This window comes from Ascidia mentula, chromosome 5 (genome assembly GCF_947561715.1).
Source record: "Ascidia mentula chromosome 5, kaAscMent1.1, whole genome shotgun sequence".
Taxonomy (NCBI): domain Eukaryota; kingdom Metazoa; phylum Chordata; class Ascidiacea; order Phlebobranchia; family Ascidiidae; genus Ascidia; species Ascidia mentula.
Window position 1 is genome coordinate 9725074 of NC_138570.1, and position 16343 is coordinate 9741416.

The window sequence follows — 16343 nt, forward strand, 5'->3', positions numbered from 1 at the left end:
AAGTTCGCGAAGCAAATCTTAAAACGAAAGTAGTCAACAATTTGCAGCCTCTGCAACTTAACAAAGCACTTGCTGTGTCGATTAAAATACGCTCACGGCAGTTCCGAGTCCAGGGTCGCTATTGGTTTATGATTAAGTAAAGTTTGCGAATGCAGGTGGCGCGGGATATCGGTTGGTACAAGCAGTTTGCGGTACTTGAGCTGAAAATCTGTGAACAGAGGGCGGACGTTGACCTTGTGTTAAAAAGGTTTCGCCGACCTTTCAGCCAAAATTTGATGTTTCATGGTGTACTTTGACTCTATCAATATAATGGTACAACGCCGTATCCTTGCCCTGCGTATTAGTTCACGTATCGCGTTTTTGTCATGACATCATTAACATGATTCGTCCCGTTACATCATAACCATGGAGTCAGCACACATTGCTTAAAATACGACACTAACACATTACCAAACATTTCGAAAAGAATTTGCAAACGTATAAGCCACAGTCTAAATGGAAATCTCCAATCCTATTCTGCCTTGATCAATTTTTTTCTGTGAATAACAAAATATCACTCCTTGTCCGTAAGTTCTCTCCTTGCTGTCTCAAGCGCCATTTTCGTTTCTAACACCACAAGACGACGTAGATGGTGGGGTGGGTTTATTTGTACTACAATACGAGGTACCACATCTTAGCAAATTACCACTATGACTATACAGCTTATTTTCTATCTGTAGCTTATTTTGTTGGCTAATGGTTTGAAAAATCGTAGCATGGGCGACAAATGGAATTACCGAGAAAGGAACTGAAGCCTTATGGTATAACACAACACACAGACCTTCGACATACTGCAAATCGTATCGTGTTAACCGGAGATAAGACGATATGCAGTGACGAAGAGTTGGATGATGCCAGCAAACACGAATTAGAACAGTTAGTAACCGAAAAAGCATTGACTATAAGTCGTCGGAGCGAACAGCCGAGCGCGAGGCGTGGCCCGTTCGAATGCTGAATAGGTAAAAGGCTACTCTGGCAAGTGACTGGTATGGATGTACAGCCGAATACGCACGTTTTTTTATATATTATACAAGCGGCCAAAATGCGCTGAATAAAAAACACAGCGGTCAGCAGAGATAGTAAGGAGAGAAACGTTGGAAACTTGATGAAAGGAACTTGGGAAAGCCACGGAAATGGTGGGAGAACTCTAGGAGTGTTCATATGGTCAGTTTACTCCGTTTCCATTTCTGTAGATGGTTCTTCCAGCTTTGCCGGGGGGTCCCCGTGGACCAGGGGGACCCCGTTTTCCAACCCCCTTTTTGCCACGAACTCCTGTGAAAAAAACAGGGTTCGTATTTCTTAATCACGCCGACACGAATTCGTTTTTCGGTGCATTGTGAATTGCGATATACCTGGTCGGAAATTACCGATGTACAAAACACAAACGACTTGAGGGCGACAGTTTTTTTGTAAAATTATGAGTTTAAAGCAGGTGCAGAAGAAGTCTCACAATTTAGTTGATTTTTTATACTACATTAGTATCTCTAATTTAGTAAAGTGTGTACATAAATGCAACTGTAACCTCTTGGTCCTTGTGGTCCTGGAACTCCCATGCCAGGGGCACCTTTGCCTCCTTTGTCGCCTATTGGTCCTAAACAACATGTAAAATAAAATTAGAAAACCATATTTAGTAAAAACGTGAATACATAAGCGTGACATACCCTCAAGTCCCCTGCTGCCTTTAGGCCCAACTGGTCCTGGTGGTCCTTGAGGGCCAACTCGCCCTTCAAATCCCTGTTGAAAATTGTTTTCGTTTAAATGTCTAACTCTACAATCTCAACAATCTATATTTCTCATAATTCTCTCTTAAAAATACTTCATCATAAAAAGGTAAAGAAACGGTGGCAATCGTCTCATGGCTTTCAAAAAACTCATTCAACATAAAATCAGATTACCATTTAGCATAACATACATTACTGTGATTTTTAACAGATTTTGCCCATCCACTTATTTTACCTGAGGTCCCGGTGGTCCTGGGGGGCCAGGCGGTCCCGGTTGCCCATTCCTGATTTGCCTGGGGGGTCGATTCACCCGATCTGACGCTTCGTTCATCTCCACCATCTTCCGAACCTCAACTGCCGGAAGAAACGGTGTGAATTAGTACAATAATAAATCAAACAGAAACTACACGTAATTTTATTATTAGTAATCAAATAATTCAATTTATTCGATGAACCGTGTCAGTCTCTTGTCTATAACTACCGTATAATACTCGATTGTAATGTTAAAGGCAAACTTAGGTGCCCAACAACAATAATAGTCAACAAATCTGTCGTTTAAAATTGTGAGATACGCTGACAACCTTGGGCGATAAAACATACTGGTACAATGGAGCGAGTTGATGGTTCCGCAAATCACAGAGCGCAGACGAAATATCGGCGTGACATTAAATAATGTAAGCCGCCCTCGAATTTAAGCAGTCATCAATTGTAAGCATCACAAATGGTAGGTTAAAAAAGTTTATAAGCCGCGGCTTACAATTGAGTAAATAGGCTACGGTATAGTATTTCCTGGTGCACTGTTTCAGTAAGAGACCGACCGTTAAACAACACTATAGAGTTGTAATTAAATAATGAAAGCATTGGAACAAAACAATATGTGACATTTTTCGCAGTCGTTTTCACTCGGCAAATGTACATACACTTTTTTTTAAAAAAAAACAAAACCAATTAAATTTGCTGTTGGAAAAACGATCACTATTTTAACCCCATTGCTTCCACTGGGGCCGTTGAAAGAAAAAAAAATGTGCCGGTGCAAGGATATTTTTTAGTAGTCACGTGAATTACAGGTATAGAAACCAGTAATATTGATTAAAATCCATTTGTTTCGAAGTAAACCATGTGATCGCGAGCTTACGTTTGCTATATATGAGCAGACTGGTTTGTTAACTGGTGCGCTGCAGCGACTGCACACCCCTGCTCGTGGGGACTTGGTTTCACTGTAAATATGTATTGGAACAAGTCTTACACGCATTGTCTGTCCCAGGGGCATTTCACGTTGAACAAAATACACCCAATTACATTTAATTTTTCGAAACCATGATTTTGACTTACTTTCAGCATATCGTCTTGCGGTTCCCTCCAAAGTGGCCATCAAGTTCCTCTTTTCCTTCGAGGACATTCCAGCCGGGCGAGATGCTGGTGCGGGGGCCCCTGGTGGTCCCTGTTACACGTCAATGTTTTGTTAAATATTGTGAGCAAGTGGTAAAAAATTGTATAACACTTACTGGTTGTCCGTTCAATCCGTCAATTCCGTCGTCACCTCTTACCCCGCGTGGACCGCGCTTTCCTGGCAATCCCTAAAGTTCCCAAAAAATAAAAACGTTAAAATATGTATTTTTTTGTTTTAGTAATCTGTCCTTCTGACCCAATTAACGAAACTTATGTTGTCCGACGTTTGTGCCAAAGGGACAGATTATTAAAATATAATATGCCTAGCAGCAACAGCACTAAATATTTGTTAAAATGTGTGATCCAAACAGACCGTTAAAGCTTCACGGCATTGTAATGCACGTTTAAAAGAGAATACAATGCAGTAGTTCATTACCTCTTTGCCTTCGGGTCCGGCCGGTCCTGTAGGTCCAGGACTTCCATCTTGACCCTAAATATCCATGGACATGATAATTGGGGTCCAACAGACACGTGCAGGTCATTACAAAACAACAGGCATATGAATCAACAGCACTTATGTAGGCTACGTGCACTTACGCAAACAAAAAGTCATAATACAACGCTGCTGCTACCCACCTTCCAACGTGCAACCAAAAGCACACTAATACATGCACAGTTAAAGTATCACCGAAATAATATAAACAAAACAATTGCTAAAAATGGAATTAAATATAACAAAGATAAGGTGTCTATTTTTTCATTTGCTCAACATCTCAAACTTATACTTGTATAAAAATGTATTTTAGTTAGTTACAGACAGGGCAACTGTTTTGACATATTAGTATATAGCAGTGATTCCCAACCCTTTTTGTGGTTGCGCACTACTTGGAGTTAAAAAAATATGGACGCGTACCACCTAGTTGAGTGTTACAAAGTAACCTAGGGGATGAAGTAACAAACATTTTGTGATCACTTACGACTTTTTAAATTCGAACTACATCCGCAATTACAGAAAGGCGCTCGCATACCACTAGTGGTTCGCGTACCACCGGCCGGGAAACACTAGTATATAGACACCAAAGGTGCACTGATGATATTATAAAAGGTCAAAGCAATAGCCTGGTCTGCAGCATTTGATATTCAATTGGAAACTAGAATTATAGTAAAACCAGCATTTAAATGCACATAAAACAAAGCGGGTCATGTTTTTATATCAGACGTATTGAGTGGTAGTACTACTCAAGTGCAACACAATATAGTATATAAGTATGAAGATGCGACATGTGTGACGGATGCTTACCGGTAGACCAGCTCGTCCCTGTTACCACGTGCCACGTGCCGTTTGATGGTTGAGATGACAGACGCAGCATCGTTTACACCACAGCGAAAGCAGCAGGCATAACATAAAAGGCATTCAAAAATTAGCGATGACAAAGTGCGACCAAAGCGTCCTGTACGGTGAACATGGCACGAACCAAACGTGCTTGTAGCATACAAACTAACAATAACCATATGGTTTAACATTACAGCAATGCACAGCATGCGCATACGTCACTTTTAGCGACAACAAGCCAGGCAACGGAGCCACCTGAAGTAAATGATATTTCAAGCGTAATGCAAGACTGTTGGTGATTTAGTGGCTAGGTGAATCATACCGGTGGTCCAGGAGGTCCCATCATGGCGAAGAAGGAGCGACCATCGCCGTTTCTGCCCTATAAACATTTATGAAAAAATACAGCAAGTGATCAGTAATTTTTCAATAAACTAATCACTCACACCAAAGAATAAGATGAAAAGATATGTAATTCGTTTTCTAAGAAACATATTTGACTTCTTATGCCTAATTTTTGCAGTTACATGGAAAAACTTTCGTCTTTAAATTTTTCTGTATTCAACACTGAATCAGGTGGGAAATTTAATTTAAGTTTGACCGTACATGAACAAAAAGACACTTTGCAATTTTAACATGAACAACGTACCGCTGCCAATCCTGCTGGCGCGTCTACATCTACAACGCTGCCGTCACCATTGCGAGCTGTGATGGTTTGATCTTCATAGTTCTGTACAAAATACACAAACGAGGTAAGCAACAAGCGTGGAGTTTGTGACTCCTAAGAAGTTAGCAAGAAACTTACGATGTGGACCACACTGAAAGCGTCTCCTTTTGCTCCTTTCACCGACTCTCCAGGTCGACCCTACGTTGAAAATATTCTTTTTATGAAGTGAAACATCTAAAAATTATAGCTATGTTATAACTCTTCTCAATAATGTCCTGTGCATAAATCCTTTTTGTTCTGTATCATTTTCATGTTAAAAACATCATTACTCAAACCCTGATCCGTGCTGCTTACCATGCTTCCAGCAGGACCCTGTGGTCCTGGCGGTCCAGCAGGACATCCACACAAGTCGCTGGGAGCCACTGCAATAATCAAGCAATTAGTGATGTCGTTTTGATTTTATTATGTTTAACTGTCATCATTCACTGAAAATGTACCTTTAGATTCGCACAGTTTTGCAGCAAGGGAAGTTTGGATGTCGCCAATCGAGTCGTAATCTTCGGCTTGGAACACAGATGACTCGTAAGGTGGTGACGCCATTTGTCGAAGTTCCTGGTAATCTGCGTCACCGACGCCCACCGATATCACCTGTATTTACAAAGAAATTATCTGCATTTATTTGTGTTTTAACACTTTAAATGGTGATAATACAGCCAATATTTCATTTAGCAAAAGAAACTTTGCTGTTCATGCTTAAATAACAGTTTTGACTTTAGATAATCACAATATTCGGGCATTTTATTCACAAATGACATTCCTTCCAATTTTCTATGCATATAAAACATTGCAAATTTTTTATTCATATAGTCACCTGCTACCACAGAAAAAAGTGTCCAAACAAAGAAACAAAAAACAGAACAAAAATTAAATAGCACCCTTTACCTACACTCTGACGTTTAAATGTAACATTATACATTGGGAATATCACAATCGATTACCTTCACTCCAGCTTGTCGGAGTTGTCGGGCCGGGTTACCGACCTCATCCTGGCTTCTACCGTCAGTCAAAACCACGGCAACTTTATTCACGTAAGGACGGGCGCCGGTGGCGGGGGTGAGAGCGTTTATCAAACTGAACGAAATCGCCAACCCCGTGTTGGTGTTGCCGCCTGTAAGAACATGGTTTGTGTATGAACCGGTTTGTTATCTATTTAACTCTTGTGTTGTAAGTTCAAAAGCGAAAGCTTTTTGTTGTAAGCCTTTAAATCCAGTGTCATACAACCCCAGATACAACGTATTTTTACTCTACAATTTTGAGCCCAAATACTAACAAGCACTATCAAATTTGTGCCTTTACTTGTTACAAGAGGCAAATCGAAGTAGCTCATATTAAAGGTTATTGACTTGCAACCATCTGATCTTTTTACAAGGATGCTTAAAACAGAGGTTGGTCACCATGTCAACAATATCTTTATTTGTGGATGTCTGTGATTTTGAAAGAAGTTCGACGACAGATTAAAACTATTTCATTTGTACCTTTGTAAGGAATGGCGTCAATGGCATTCAAAACATCGGTGACGGTAAAATGTTCATTCATATAGAATTCAACTCTGGGATCATCCGAATACTGGATCACGCCAAATCGGCTGTTGTCCCACCTTAAAAAACGGGAACCATTGCCGATCCATTGAATATACGAAAAACACTCATCCTTACCCAACTTGGAAGGGTTCAACAAGCGCTTTGAGAAAGTCTTTTACTTTGCCAAAGTTCACAGTACCCACTGACCAACTGCCATCAATGATGAAGAGAACGTCGCTTACGGCAGTTTTGCAAGCTGCAAGGTAAACCACGTTCAAATACACAAATTATTTCACTGCGACGTCAAGTTTCAATTTAGACTTTAAATTTTTTGAATTTTAAATTTAGAAAATATGTAACGGAAGAAGTTCAGAGTACAGTTGAAAAAAGCCAACACTTACCTCTGCACACTGGATTGGAGTTGCTCCATCTACCGTTATCCTGACATACGCGGAAATGCGATCCAAGCAAGGTTCCTTCATCTTGGCATGTAAACGTGCAGTTGCTGCCGATGTTAGATCCGTCCGAGCAAGTCGCAATCACATCTTCATTAACGTTCAGTTCGTCGCAACTCGCCTCTACAAAGTGAAGTCTCACATTAGGGCTGACATAACCACAATTCTACGAAGTTACATACGGGTTTTTTACCAGTGACTATTACCACAAGTCGCGAGGAACAGAGTTCAAACCAAAAGTCGTATCAAACTTGGAAAAACATAACTCAAATAAACTGTTAACAGTTTTGCGTTTATCGATGCGTCCAATGGGTTGGGGTCGTTGGACATCTCAAAACCACACGCTAGGTTTGTTTTCGTTAATTCCTGATAATGACTATGATTACCAAGGAAAGCTTAAATTGGTAACTAACGTGAACTGTAGTGTCCTGCGATCAACTGAGATTATAAACACCAAAATGAGAAAGAAAATAGCCATTGTAAATAACTTTTCGGAACAGTGATACTTAATAATTTACATGAGCTGGCATACGTAAATTCCTGTTACTTACTGACACACTTTACTGCTCTGCCCGTCCACCTATTCTGCTGATCACAAGTCCTCGAAGCATCTCCCTCAAGCTTGTATCCATCGTTACAGGTAGCCAGGCATGTGGTTCCACATTCGTTTACTCCGTTACCACAATCCAGGGCACCGTTGCGTGGAATGCGAAGTTCTGGGCAGGTACTCACTGAAAACAATTTGGTTAAATTTTAGTGAATGGTTAGGAAGTTAGGCTCCATGTCCATATTTATCGTCAAAATATTAATTTGCGTTTTTGCATGTTTCCTATGGGGATAAAAAAAGAAATGCCAATGATCAGAAAAAAGATGCAAATTATAAAAGTTTTCGAATTAGATTTGCAAAAATACAAATATACTCAATGTAGATGATTAGGACCCATACAAAAGTACGACAGGACACAATTCGATATATACGTTTATTTTTGCCTTATATAAATATTTTCAAGCATTAGTATTTAATTAAATGGGTGTCGCCTACGTTTCTAAAATTTCTTTATTACTAATGTTGGTCAAAATAAAAGATTCAATGCCTGAAGATCGCAATACGAACATTCATTACAACATTTCAACGACTGGTTCCTTGGTTTTGCCAGAATCTATCCCTCTAATGAGCATTGTTATTACAACCAGCGACAGCAATTTATCCCGATAGAAAGTCAATAATTTGAAACTTTCAGAAGTTTCAGATTGAAGTTAGATGGTTTTATTATACACACAGAAAGAAATATAATAGAATCTATTTTAATAAGGAACTGAGCAAGCCATTGCAGGCGAAATTGATTTTTCTATGTGTATAATAAAACGAGCTGACTTCAATTTAAAACTTCTGAAAGCTTCAAATTATGAACATTTCAACGATCAACTCACTTTCGCACTGGAATTCGTCACCCGACCATCTGCCGTCAGATCGACATCTCCTCGTTCTCACATCCCTGTTGAAGTAGCAATCGTTGCAAGTGAGAGTGCACGAGCTTCCTGACATATTGCCTTCCGTGCATTCGATTTCTCCGTTCGCAGGCGCTTGCAGTTCGGGACACAAAACTCCTGGAATAGAACAATGCAGGGTAAATTTTCGACGCGTTGATCTTGATACAAATCCAAGCAGGAGCGTCGTTAGATACAGACAAAGCATTTTGTTAAATGGTGTCACAAACTTTTCAACCAAAACGGTTAAGTGGAGAACAGAGATCGAACAAATTAACACAGGAATCAACAGAACACATAATGCATAAACAAGCCACAAAAAGAAAAATTTTGTTTACAACATGTTTAAGCGCAAAAAACAAACCAAAAACAGGACATAAACTTACGTTCACAGACAGGAATGCTGTTGGACCATTCGGCAGAGGAAAGGCACTTTCTGGTTGCCGTTCCAGTCAAATCGAAGCCACGGTCGCATACATAGGTACAAACGCTGTTAAATCTAAAGCCATCCACACAACGAATGGAGCCAAAAGTGATGGAGTCCAAATCGGGACAAGAAATTCCTAAAAATAAAAAACATTATTCAAACAAAGGTTAACATCGCTTTATATCATTTCCACGAAATAAGTTCGATGGTGTAACGGTTAGCATTGATGCCTTCCAAGCACTAGTTCCTGGTTCGACTCCCGGTCGACGCAATTATTTTTGGTTTTGCATTTGTCCAACTGCATTTTTCCTCACTCAGACCTTGCTCTGCAGAGAGGGCGTCGATGGTGTAACGGTTAGCATTGGTGCCTTCCAAGCACTAGTTCCGGGTTCGACTCCCGGTCGACGCAATTATTTTTGGTTTTGCATTTGTCCAACTGCATTTTTCCTCACTCAGACCTTGCTCTGCAGAGAGGGCGTCGATGGTGTAACGGTTAGCATTGATGCCTTCCAAGCACTAGTTCCGGGTTCGACTCCCGGTCGACGCAATTATTTTTGGTTTTGCGTTTGTCCAACTGCATTTTTCCTCACTCAGACCTTGCTCTTGCAGAGAGGGCGTCGATGGTGTAACGGTTAGCATTGGTGCCTTCCAAGCACTAGTTCCGGATTCGACTCCCGGTCGACGCAATTATTTTTGGTTTTGCGTTTGTCCAACAGCATTTTTCCTACACTCAGACCTTGCTCTTGCAGAGAGCGCGTCGATGGTGTAACGGTTAGCATTGGTGCCTTCCAAGCACTAGTTCCGGGTTCGATTCCCGGTCGACGCAATTATTTTTGGTTTTGCGTTTGTCCAACAGTATTATTCCTACACACAGACCTTGCTCTTGCAGAGAGGGCGTCGATGGTGTAACGGTTAGCATTGGTGCCTTCCAAGCACTAGTTCCGGGTTCGACACCCGGTCGACGCAATTATTTTTGGTTTTGCGTTTGTCCAACTGCATTTTTCCTCACTCAGACCTTGCTACTGCAGAGAGGGCGTCGATGGTGTAACGGTTAGCATTGGTGCCTTCCAAGCACTAGTTCCGGGTTCGACTCCCGGTCGACGCAATTATTTTTGGTTTTGCGTTTGTCCAACTGCATTTTTCCTACACTCAGACCTTGCTCTTGCAGAGAGGGAGTCGATGGTGTAACGGTTAGCATTGGTGCCTTCCAAGCACTAGTTCCGGGTTCGACTCCCGGTCGACGCAATTATTTTTGGTTTTGTGTTTGTCCAACTGCATTTTTCTTCACTCAGACCTGGCTCTTGCAGAGAGGGCGTCGATGGTGTAACGGTTAGCATTGGTGCCTTCCAAGCACTAGTTCCGGGTTCGACTCCCGGTCGACGCAAATATTTTTTTGTTTTGCGTTTGTCCAACTGCATTTTTCCTACACTCAGACCTTGCTCCTGCAGAGAGGGCGTCGATGGTGTAACGGTTAGCATTGGTGCCTTCCAAGCACTAGTTCCGGGTTCGACTCCCGGTCGACACAATTATTTTTGGTTTTGCGTTTGTCCAACAGCATTATTCCTACACTCAGACCTTGCTCTTGCAGAGAGGGCGTCGATGGTGTAACGGTTAGCATTGGTGCCTTCCAAGCACTAGTTCCGGGTTTGACACCCGGTCGACGCAATTATTTTTGGTTTTGCGTTTGTCCAACTGCATTTTTCCTTACTCAGACCTTGCTCCTGCAGAGAGGGCGTCGATGGTGTAACGGTTAGCATTGGTGCCTTCCAAGCACTAGTTCCGGGTTCGACTCCCGGTCGACGCAATTATTTTTGGTTTTGCGTTTGTCCAACTGCATTTTTCCTACACTCAGACCTTGCTCTTGCAGAGAGGGAGTCGATGGTGTAACGGTTAGCATTGGTGCCTTCCAAGCACTAGTTCCGGGTTCGACTCCCGGTCGACGCAATTATTTTTGGTTTTGCGTTTGTCCAACAGCATTTTTCCTACACTCGGACCTTGCTCTTGCAGAGAGGGCGTCGATGGTGTAACGGTTAGCATTGGTGCCTTCCAAGCACTAGTTCCGGGTTCGACTCCCGGTCGACGCAATTATTTTTGGTTTTGCGTTTGTCCAACTGCATTTTTCCTCACTCAGACCTTGCTCCTGCAGAGAGGGCGTCGATGGTGTAACGGTTAGCATTGGTGCCTTCCAAGCACTAGTTCCTGGTTCGACTCCCGGTCGACGCAATTATTTTTGGTTTTGCGTTTGTCCAACTGCATTTTTCCTCACTCAGACCTTGCTGTTGCGGAGAGGGCGTCGATGGTGTAACGGTTAGCATTGGTGCCTTCCAAGCACTAGTTCCTGGTTCGACTCCCGGTCGACGCAATTATTTTTGGTTTTGCGTTTGTCCAACTGCATTTTTCCTCACTCAGACCTTGCTCTTGCAGAGAGGGCGTCGATGGTGTAACGGTTAGCATTGATGCCTTCCAAGCACTAGTTCCGGGTTCGACTCCCGGTCGACGCAATTATTTTTTTGTTTTGCGTTTGTCCAACTGCATTTTTCCCACACTCAGACCTGGCTCTTGCAGAGAGGGCGTCGATGGTGTAACGGTTAGCATTGGTGCCTTCCAAGCACTAGTTCCGGGTTCGACTCCCGGTCGACGCAATTATTTTTGGTTTTGTGTTTGTCCAAATGCATTTTTCCTCACTCAGACCTTGCTCTTGCAGAGAGGGCGTCGATGGTGTAACGGTTAGCATTGGTGCCTTCCAAGCACTAGTTCCGGGTTCGACTCCCGGTCGACGCAACTATTATTTGTTTTGCGTTTGTCCAACTGCATTTTTCCTACACTCAGACCTGGCTCTGCAGAGAGGGCGTCGATGGTGTAACGGTTAGCATTGGTGCCTTCCAAGCACTAGTTCCGGGTTCGACTCCCGGTCGACGCAACTATTATTTGTTTTGCGTTTGTCCAACTGCATTTTTCCTACACTCAGACCTGGCTCTGCAGAGAGGGCGTCGATGGTGTAACGGTTAGCATTGGTGCCTTCCAAGCACTAGTTCCGGGTTCGACTCCCGGTCGACGCAATTATTATTTGTTTTGCGTTTGTCCAACTGCATTTTTCCTACACTCAGACCTGGTTCGACTCCCGGTCGAAGCAATTATTTTTGGTTTTGCGTTTGTCCAACTGCATTTTTCCTCACTCAGACCTTGCTCTTGCAGAGAGGGCGTCGATGGTGTAACGGTTAGCATTGGTGCCTTCCAAGCACTAGTTCCGGGTTCGACTCCCGGTCGACGCAATTATTATTTGTTTTGCGTTTGTGCAATGCATTTTTCCTAACTCAGACCTTGCTCTTGCAGAGAGGGCGTCGATGGTGTAACGGTTAGAATTGGTGCCTTCCAAGCACTAGTTCCGGGTTCGACTCCCGGTCGACGCAATTATTTTTGGTTTTGTGTTTGTCCAAATGCATTTTTCCTCACTCAGACCTTGCTCTTGCAGAGAGGGCGTCGATGGCGTAACGGTTAGCATTGGTGCCTTCCAAGCACTAGTTCCGGGTTCGACTCCCGGTCGACGCAATTCTTATTTGTTTTGCGTTTGTCCAACTGCATTTTTCCTACACTCAGACCTGGCTCTGCAGAGAGGGCGTCGATGGTGTAACGGTTAGCATTGGTGCCTTCCAAGCACTAGTTCCGGGTTCGACTCCCGGTCGACGCAATTATTATTTGTTTTGCGTTTGTCCAACTGCATTTTTCCGACACTCAGACCTGGTTCGACTCCCGGTCGACGCAATTATTTTTGGTTTTGCGTTTGTCCAACTGCATTTTTCCTCACTCAGACCTTGCTCTTGCAGAGAGGGCGTCGATGGTGTAACGGTTAGCATTGGTGCCTTCCAAGCACTAGTTTCGGGTTCGACTCCCGGTCGACGCAGTTATTATTTGTTTTGCGTTTGTCCAACTGCATTTTTCCTACACTCAGACCTGGCTCTGCAGAGAGGGCGTCGATGGTGTAACGGTTAGCATTGGTGCCTTCCAAGCACTAGTTCCGGGTTCGACTCCCGGTCGACGCAATTATTATTTGTTTTGCGTTTGTCCAACTGCATTTTTCCTACACTCAGACCTGGCTCTTGCAGAGAGGGCGTCGATGTTGTAACGGTTAGCATTGGTGCCTTCCAAGCACTAGTTCCGGGTTCGACTCCCGGTCGACGCAATTATTATTTGTTTTGCGTTTGTCCAACTGCATTTTTCCTACACTCAGACCTGGCTCTGCAGAGAGGGCGTCGATGGTGTAACGGTTAGCATTGGTGCCTTCCAAGCACTAGTTCCGGGTTCGACTCCCGGTCGACGCAATTATTATTTGTTTTGCGTTTGTCCAACTGCATTTTTCCTACACTCAGACCTGGCTCTGCAGAGAGGGCGTCGATGGTGTAACGGTTAGCATTGGTGCCTTCCAAGCACTAGTTCCTGGTTCGACTCCCGGTCGACGCAATTATTATTTGTTTTGCGTTTGTCCAACTGCATTTTTCCTCACTCAGACCTTGCTCTTGCAGAGAGGGCGTCGATGGTGTAACGGTTAGCATTGGTGCCTTCCAAGCACTAGTTCCGGGTTCGACTCCCGGTCGACGCAATCATTTTTGGTTTTGCGTTTGTCCAACTGCATTTTTCCTCACTCAGACCTTGCTCTTGCAGAGAGGGAGTCGATGGTGTAACGGTTAGCAATTATTTTTGGTTTTGTGTTTGTCCAACTGCATTTTTCCTCACTCAGACCTTGCTCTTGCAGAGAGAGCGTCGATGGTGTAACGGTTAGCATTGGTGCCTTCCAAGCACTAGTTCCGGGTTCGACTCCCGGTCGACGAAATTATTATTTGTTTTGCGTTTGTCCAACTGCATTTTTCCTCACTCAGACCTTGCTCTTGCAGAGAGGGCGTCGATGGTGTAACGGTTAGCATTGGTGCCTTCCAAGCACTAGTTCCGGGTTCGACTCCCGGTCGACGCAATCATTTTTGGTTTTGCGTTTGTCCAACTGCATTTTTCCTCACTCAGACCTTGCTCTTGCAGAGAGGGCGTCGATGGTGTAACGGTTAGCATTGGTGCCTTCCAAGCACTAGTTCCGCGGGTTCGACTCCCGGTCGACGCAATTATTTTTGGTTTTGTGTTTGTCCAACTGCATTTTTCCTCACTCAGATCTGGCTCTTGCAGAGAGGGCGTCGATGGTGTAACGGTTAGCATTGGTGCCTTCCAAGCACTAGTTCCGGGTTCGACTCCCGGTCGACGCAATTATTTTTGGTTTTGCGTTTGTCCAACTGCATTTTTCCTACACTCAGACCTGGCTCTGCAGAGAGGGCGTCGATGGTGTAACGGTTAGCATTGGTGCCTTCCAAGCACTAGTTTCGGGTTCGACTACCGGTCGACGCAATTATTATTTGTTTTGCGTTTGTCCAACTGCATTTTTCCTACACTCAGACCTGGTTCGACTCCCGGTCGACGCAATTATTTTTGGTTTTGCGTTTGTCCAACTGCATTTTTCCTCACTCAGACCTTGCTCTTGCAGAGAGGGCGTCGATGGTGTAACGGTTAGCATTGGTGCCTTCCAAGCACTAGTTCCGGGTTCGACTCCCGGTCGACGCAATTATTATTTCTTTTGCGTTTGTCTAACTGCATTTTTCCTACACTAAGACCTGGCTCTGCAGAGAGGGCGTCGATGGTGTAACGGTTAGCATTGGTGCCTTCCAAGCACTAGTTCCGGGTTCGACTCCCGGTCGACGCAATTATTATTTGTTTTGCGTTTGTCCAACTGCATTTTTCCTACACTCAGACCTGGCTCTTGCAGAGAGGGCGTCGATGGTGTAACGGTTAGCATTGGTGCCTTCCAAGCACTAGTTCCGGGTTCGACTCCCGGTCGACGCAATTATTATTTGTTTTGCGTTTGTCCAACTGCATTTTTACTACACTCAGACCTGGCTCTGCAGAGAGGGCGTCGATGGTGTAACGGTTAGCATTGGTGCCTTCCAAGCACTAGTTCCGGGTTCGACTCCCGGTCGACGCAATTATTATTTGTTTTGCGTTTGTCCAACTGCATTTTTCCTACACTCAGACCTGGCTCTGCAGAGAGGGCGTCGATGGTGTAACGGTTAGCATTGGTGCCTTCCAAGGACTGGTTCCGCGTTCGACTCCCGGTCGACGAAATTATTATTTGTTTTGCGTTTGTCCAACTGCATTTTCCCTCACTCAGACCTTGCTCTTGCAGAGAGGGCGTCGATGGTGTAACGGTTAGCATTGGTGCCTTCCAAGCACTAGTTCCGGGTTCGACTCCCGGTCGACGCAATCATTTTTGGTTTTGCGTTTGTCCAACTGCATTTTTCCTCACTCAGACCTTGCTCTTGCAGAGAGGGCGTCGATGGTGTAACGGTTAGCAATTATTTTTGGTTTTGTGTTTGTCCAACTGCATTTTTCCTCACTCAGACCTTGCTCTTGCAGAGAGGGCGTCGATGGTGTAACGGTTAGCATTGGTGCCTTCCAAGCACTAGTTCCGGGTTCGACTCCCGGTCGACGCAATCATTTTTGGTTTTGCGTTTGTCCAACTGCATTTTTCCTACACTCAGACCTGGCTCTGCAGAGAGGGCGTCGATGGTGTAACGGTTAGCATTGGTGCCTTCCAAGCACTAGTTCCGGGTTCGACTCCCGGTCGACGCAATTATTTTTGGTTTTGCGTTTGTCCAACTGCATTTTTCCTACACTCAGACCTGGCTCTGCAGAGAGGGCGTCGATGGTGTAACGGTTAGCATTGGTGCCTTCCAAGCACTAGTTCCGGGTTCGACTCCCGGTCGACGCAATCATTTTTGGTTTTGCGTTTGTCCAACTGCATTTTTCCTCACTCAGACCTTGCTCTTGCAGAGAGGGCGTCGATGGTGTAACGGTTAGCATTGGTGCCTTCCAAGCACTAGTTCAGGGTTCGACTCCCGGTCGACGCAATTATTATTTGTTTTGCGTTTGTCCAACTGCATTTTTCCTCACTCAGACCTGGCTCTTGCAGAGAGGGCGTCGATGGTGTAACGGTTAGCATTGGTGCCTTCCAAGCACTAGTTCCGGGTTCGACTCCCGGTCGACGCAATCATTTTTGGTTTTGCGTTTGTCCAACTGCATTTTTCCTCACTCAGACCTTGCTCTTGCAGAGAGGGCGTCGATGGTGTAACGGTTAGCATTGGTGCCTTCCAAGCACTAGTTCCGGGTTCGACTCCCGGTCGACGCAATTATTATTTGTTTTGCGTTTGTCCAAC

The 16343-nt window shown here is 44.1% G+C and overlaps 1 protein-coding gene and 45 non-coding genes across 49 annotated transcripts in view; 45 read left to right on the plus strand and 1 right to left on the minus strand.

Moving 5' to 3' along the window:
* Positions 1 to 625: 625 nt before the first annotated feature.
* The window catches only part of LOC145903558 (complement receptor type 1-like), a 63416-nt gene continuing 47698 nt past the window's right edge, over positions 626 to 16343 (minus strand). For 3 of the 4 annotated variants that reach the window (XM_082991650.1, XM_082991651.1, XM_082991648.1), the window contains 20 exons: positions 9056 to 9232; positions 8613 to 8789; positions 7733 to 7912; positions 7128 to 7304; positions 6862 to 6982; positions 6682 to 6803; positions 6145 to 6314; positions 5644 to 5794; positions 5501 to 5568; positions 5285 to 5344; positions 5129 to 5209; positions 4805 to 4861; positions 4450 to 4467; positions 3586 to 3639; positions 3266 to 3337; positions 3093 to 3201; positions 1996 to 2114; positions 1701 to 1773; positions 1562 to 1630; positions 626 to 1311 (listed from right to left, as the gene is read on the minus strand). In XM_082991650.1, coding sequence (XP_082847776.1) covers positions 1205 to 1311; positions 1562 to 1630; positions 1701 to 1773; positions 1996 to 2114; positions 3093 to 3201; positions 3266 to 3337; positions 3586 to 3639; positions 4450 to 4467; positions 4805 to 4861; positions 5129 to 5209; positions 5285 to 5344; positions 5501 to 5568; positions 5644 to 5794; positions 6145 to 6314; positions 6682 to 6803; positions 6862 to 6982; positions 7128 to 7304; positions 7733 to 7912; positions 8613 to 8789; positions 9056 to 9232 — 2162 coding nt within the window. In that variant the 3' untranslated portion in view covers positions 626 to 1204. The remainder of the gene's footprint in view (positions 1312 to 1561; positions 1631 to 1700; positions 1774 to 1995; positions 2115 to 3092; positions 3202 to 3265; positions 3338 to 3585; positions 3640 to 4449; positions 4468 to 4804; positions 4862 to 5128; positions 5210 to 5284; positions 5345 to 5500; positions 5569 to 5643; positions 5795 to 6144; positions 6315 to 6681; positions 6804 to 6861; positions 6983 to 7127; positions 7305 to 7732; positions 7913 to 8612; positions 8790 to 9055; positions 9233 to 16343) is intronic. The other variant, XM_082991649.1, reaches the window with a different exon arrangement.
* Positions 9434 to 9505, plus strand: Trnag-ucc (transfer RNA glycine (anticodon UCC)). Its single transcript has one exon. It is a non-coding gene; the product is annotated as a tRNA-Gly (tRNA).
* Trnag-ucc (transfer RNA glycine (anticodon UCC)) lies at positions 9572 to 9643 on the plus strand. The gene has a single exon. It is a non-coding gene; the product is annotated as a tRNA-Gly (tRNA).
* Positions 9711 to 9782, plus strand: Trnag-ucc (transfer RNA glycine (anticodon UCC)). Its single transcript has one exon. It is a non-coding gene; the product is annotated as a tRNA-Gly (tRNA).
* Positions 9851 to 9922, plus strand: Trnag-ucc (transfer RNA glycine (anticodon UCC)). The gene has a single exon. It is a non-coding gene; the product is annotated as a tRNA-Gly (tRNA).
* Positions 9991 to 10062, plus strand: Trnag-ucc (transfer RNA glycine (anticodon UCC)). The gene has a single exon. It is a non-coding gene; the product is annotated as a tRNA-Gly (tRNA).
* On the plus strand, positions 10130 to 10201 carry Trnag-ucc (transfer RNA glycine (anticodon UCC)). The gene has a single exon. It is a non-coding gene; the product is annotated as a tRNA-Gly (tRNA).
* Positions 10270 to 10341, plus strand: Trnag-ucc (transfer RNA glycine (anticodon UCC)). The gene has a single exon. It is a non-coding gene; the product is annotated as a tRNA-Gly (tRNA).
* On the plus strand, positions 10409 to 10480 carry Trnag-ucc (transfer RNA glycine (anticodon UCC)). The gene has a single exon. It is a non-coding gene; the product is annotated as a tRNA-Gly (tRNA).
* On the plus strand, positions 10550 to 10621 carry Trnag-ucc (transfer RNA glycine (anticodon UCC)). Its single transcript has one exon. It is a non-coding gene; the product is annotated as a tRNA-Gly (tRNA).
* Trnag-ucc (transfer RNA glycine (anticodon UCC)) lies at positions 10690 to 10761 on the plus strand. Its single transcript has one exon. It is a non-coding gene; the product is annotated as a tRNA-Gly (tRNA).
* On the plus strand, positions 10829 to 10900 carry Trnag-ucc (transfer RNA glycine (anticodon UCC)). Its single transcript has one exon. It is a non-coding gene; the product is annotated as a tRNA-Gly (tRNA).
* Positions 10969 to 11040, plus strand: Trnag-ucc (transfer RNA glycine (anticodon UCC)). Its single transcript has one exon. It is a non-coding gene; the product is annotated as a tRNA-Gly (tRNA).
* On the plus strand, positions 11109 to 11180 carry Trnag-ucc (transfer RNA glycine (anticodon UCC)). The gene has a single exon. It is a non-coding gene; the product is annotated as a tRNA-Gly (tRNA).
* On the plus strand, positions 11248 to 11319 carry Trnag-ucc (transfer RNA glycine (anticodon UCC)). The gene has a single exon. It is a non-coding gene; the product is annotated as a tRNA-Gly (tRNA).
* Positions 11387 to 11458, plus strand: Trnag-ucc (transfer RNA glycine (anticodon UCC)). The gene has a single exon. It is a non-coding gene; the product is annotated as a tRNA-Gly (tRNA).
* Positions 11526 to 11597, plus strand: Trnag-ucc (transfer RNA glycine (anticodon UCC)). The gene has a single exon. It is a non-coding gene; the product is annotated as a tRNA-Gly (tRNA).
* On the plus strand, positions 11667 to 11738 carry Trnag-ucc (transfer RNA glycine (anticodon UCC)). The gene has a single exon. It is a non-coding gene; the product is annotated as a tRNA-Gly (tRNA).
* On the plus strand, positions 11806 to 11877 carry Trnag-ucc (transfer RNA glycine (anticodon UCC)). Its single transcript has one exon. It is a non-coding gene; the product is annotated as a tRNA-Gly (tRNA).
* On the plus strand, positions 11945 to 12016 carry Trnag-ucc (transfer RNA glycine (anticodon UCC)). Its single transcript has one exon. It is a non-coding gene; the product is annotated as a tRNA-Gly (tRNA).
* On the plus strand, positions 12084 to 12155 carry Trnag-ucc (transfer RNA glycine (anticodon UCC)). Its single transcript has one exon. It is a non-coding gene; the product is annotated as a tRNA-Gly (tRNA).
* Trnag-ucc (transfer RNA glycine (anticodon UCC)) lies at positions 12297 to 12368 on the plus strand. The gene has a single exon. It is a non-coding gene; the product is annotated as a tRNA-Gly (tRNA).
* On the plus strand, positions 12435 to 12506 carry Trnag-ucc (transfer RNA glycine (anticodon UCC)). Its single transcript has one exon. It is a non-coding gene; the product is annotated as a tRNA-Gly (tRNA).
* On the plus strand, positions 12574 to 12645 carry Trnag-ucc (transfer RNA glycine (anticodon UCC)). The gene has a single exon. It is a non-coding gene; the product is annotated as a tRNA-Gly (tRNA).
* Positions 12713 to 12784, plus strand: Trnag-ucc (transfer RNA glycine (anticodon UCC)). The gene has a single exon. It is a non-coding gene; the product is annotated as a tRNA-Gly (tRNA).
* On the plus strand, positions 12926 to 12997 carry Trnag-ucc (transfer RNA glycine (anticodon UCC)). Its single transcript has one exon. It is a non-coding gene; the product is annotated as a tRNA-Gly (tRNA).
* On the plus strand, positions 13065 to 13136 carry Trnag-ucc (transfer RNA glycine (anticodon UCC)). Its single transcript has one exon. It is a non-coding gene; the product is annotated as a tRNA-Gly (tRNA).
* Trnag-ucc (transfer RNA glycine (anticodon UCC)) lies at positions 13205 to 13276 on the plus strand. Its single transcript has one exon. It is a non-coding gene; the product is annotated as a tRNA-Gly (tRNA).
* Trnag-ucc (transfer RNA glycine (anticodon UCC)) lies at positions 13344 to 13415 on the plus strand. The gene has a single exon. It is a non-coding gene; the product is annotated as a tRNA-Gly (tRNA).
* Positions 13483 to 13554, plus strand: Trnag-ucc (transfer RNA glycine (anticodon UCC)). The gene has a single exon. It is a non-coding gene; the product is annotated as a tRNA-Gly (tRNA).
* Positions 13622 to 13693, plus strand: Trnag-ucc (transfer RNA glycine (anticodon UCC)). Its single transcript has one exon. It is a non-coding gene; the product is annotated as a tRNA-Gly (tRNA).
* On the plus strand, positions 13852 to 13923 carry Trnag-ucc (transfer RNA glycine (anticodon UCC)). The gene has a single exon. It is a non-coding gene; the product is annotated as a tRNA-Gly (tRNA).
* Trnag-ucc (transfer RNA glycine (anticodon UCC)) lies at positions 13991 to 14062 on the plus strand. Its single transcript has one exon. It is a non-coding gene; the product is annotated as a tRNA-Gly (tRNA).
* Positions 14130 to 14203, plus strand: Trnag-ucc (transfer RNA glycine (anticodon UCC)). The gene has a single exon. It is a non-coding gene; the product is annotated as a tRNA-Gly (tRNA).
* Positions 14271 to 14342, plus strand: Trnag-ucc (transfer RNA glycine (anticodon UCC)). Its single transcript has one exon. It is a non-coding gene; the product is annotated as a tRNA-Gly (tRNA).
* On the plus strand, positions 14623 to 14694 carry Trnag-ucc (transfer RNA glycine (anticodon UCC)). Its single transcript has one exon. It is a non-coding gene; the product is annotated as a tRNA-Gly (tRNA).
* Trnag-ucc (transfer RNA glycine (anticodon UCC)) lies at positions 14762 to 14833 on the plus strand. The gene has a single exon. It is a non-coding gene; the product is annotated as a tRNA-Gly (tRNA).
* Positions 14902 to 14973, plus strand: Trnag-ucc (transfer RNA glycine (anticodon UCC)). The gene has a single exon. It is a non-coding gene; the product is annotated as a tRNA-Gly (tRNA).
* Trnag-ucc (transfer RNA glycine (anticodon UCC)) lies at positions 15041 to 15112 on the plus strand. Its single transcript has one exon. It is a non-coding gene; the product is annotated as a tRNA-Gly (tRNA).
* On the plus strand, positions 15319 to 15390 carry Trnag-ucc (transfer RNA glycine (anticodon UCC)). The gene has a single exon. It is a non-coding gene; the product is annotated as a tRNA-Gly (tRNA).
* Positions 15549 to 15620, plus strand: Trnag-ucc (transfer RNA glycine (anticodon UCC)). Its single transcript has one exon. It is a non-coding gene; the product is annotated as a tRNA-Gly (tRNA).
* Positions 15688 to 15759, plus strand: Trnag-ucc (transfer RNA glycine (anticodon UCC)). The gene has a single exon. It is a non-coding gene; the product is annotated as a tRNA-Gly (tRNA).
* Trnag-ucc (transfer RNA glycine (anticodon UCC)) lies at positions 15827 to 15898 on the plus strand. The gene has a single exon. It is a non-coding gene; the product is annotated as a tRNA-Gly (tRNA).
* Trnag-ucc (transfer RNA glycine (anticodon UCC)) lies at positions 15966 to 16037 on the plus strand. Its single transcript has one exon. It is a non-coding gene; the product is annotated as a tRNA-Gly (tRNA).
* Trnag-ucc (transfer RNA glycine (anticodon UCC)) lies at positions 16105 to 16176 on the plus strand. The gene has a single exon. It is a non-coding gene; the product is annotated as a tRNA-Gly (tRNA).
* Positions 16244 to 16315, plus strand: Trnag-ucc (transfer RNA glycine (anticodon UCC)). Its single transcript has one exon. It is a non-coding gene; the product is annotated as a tRNA-Gly (tRNA).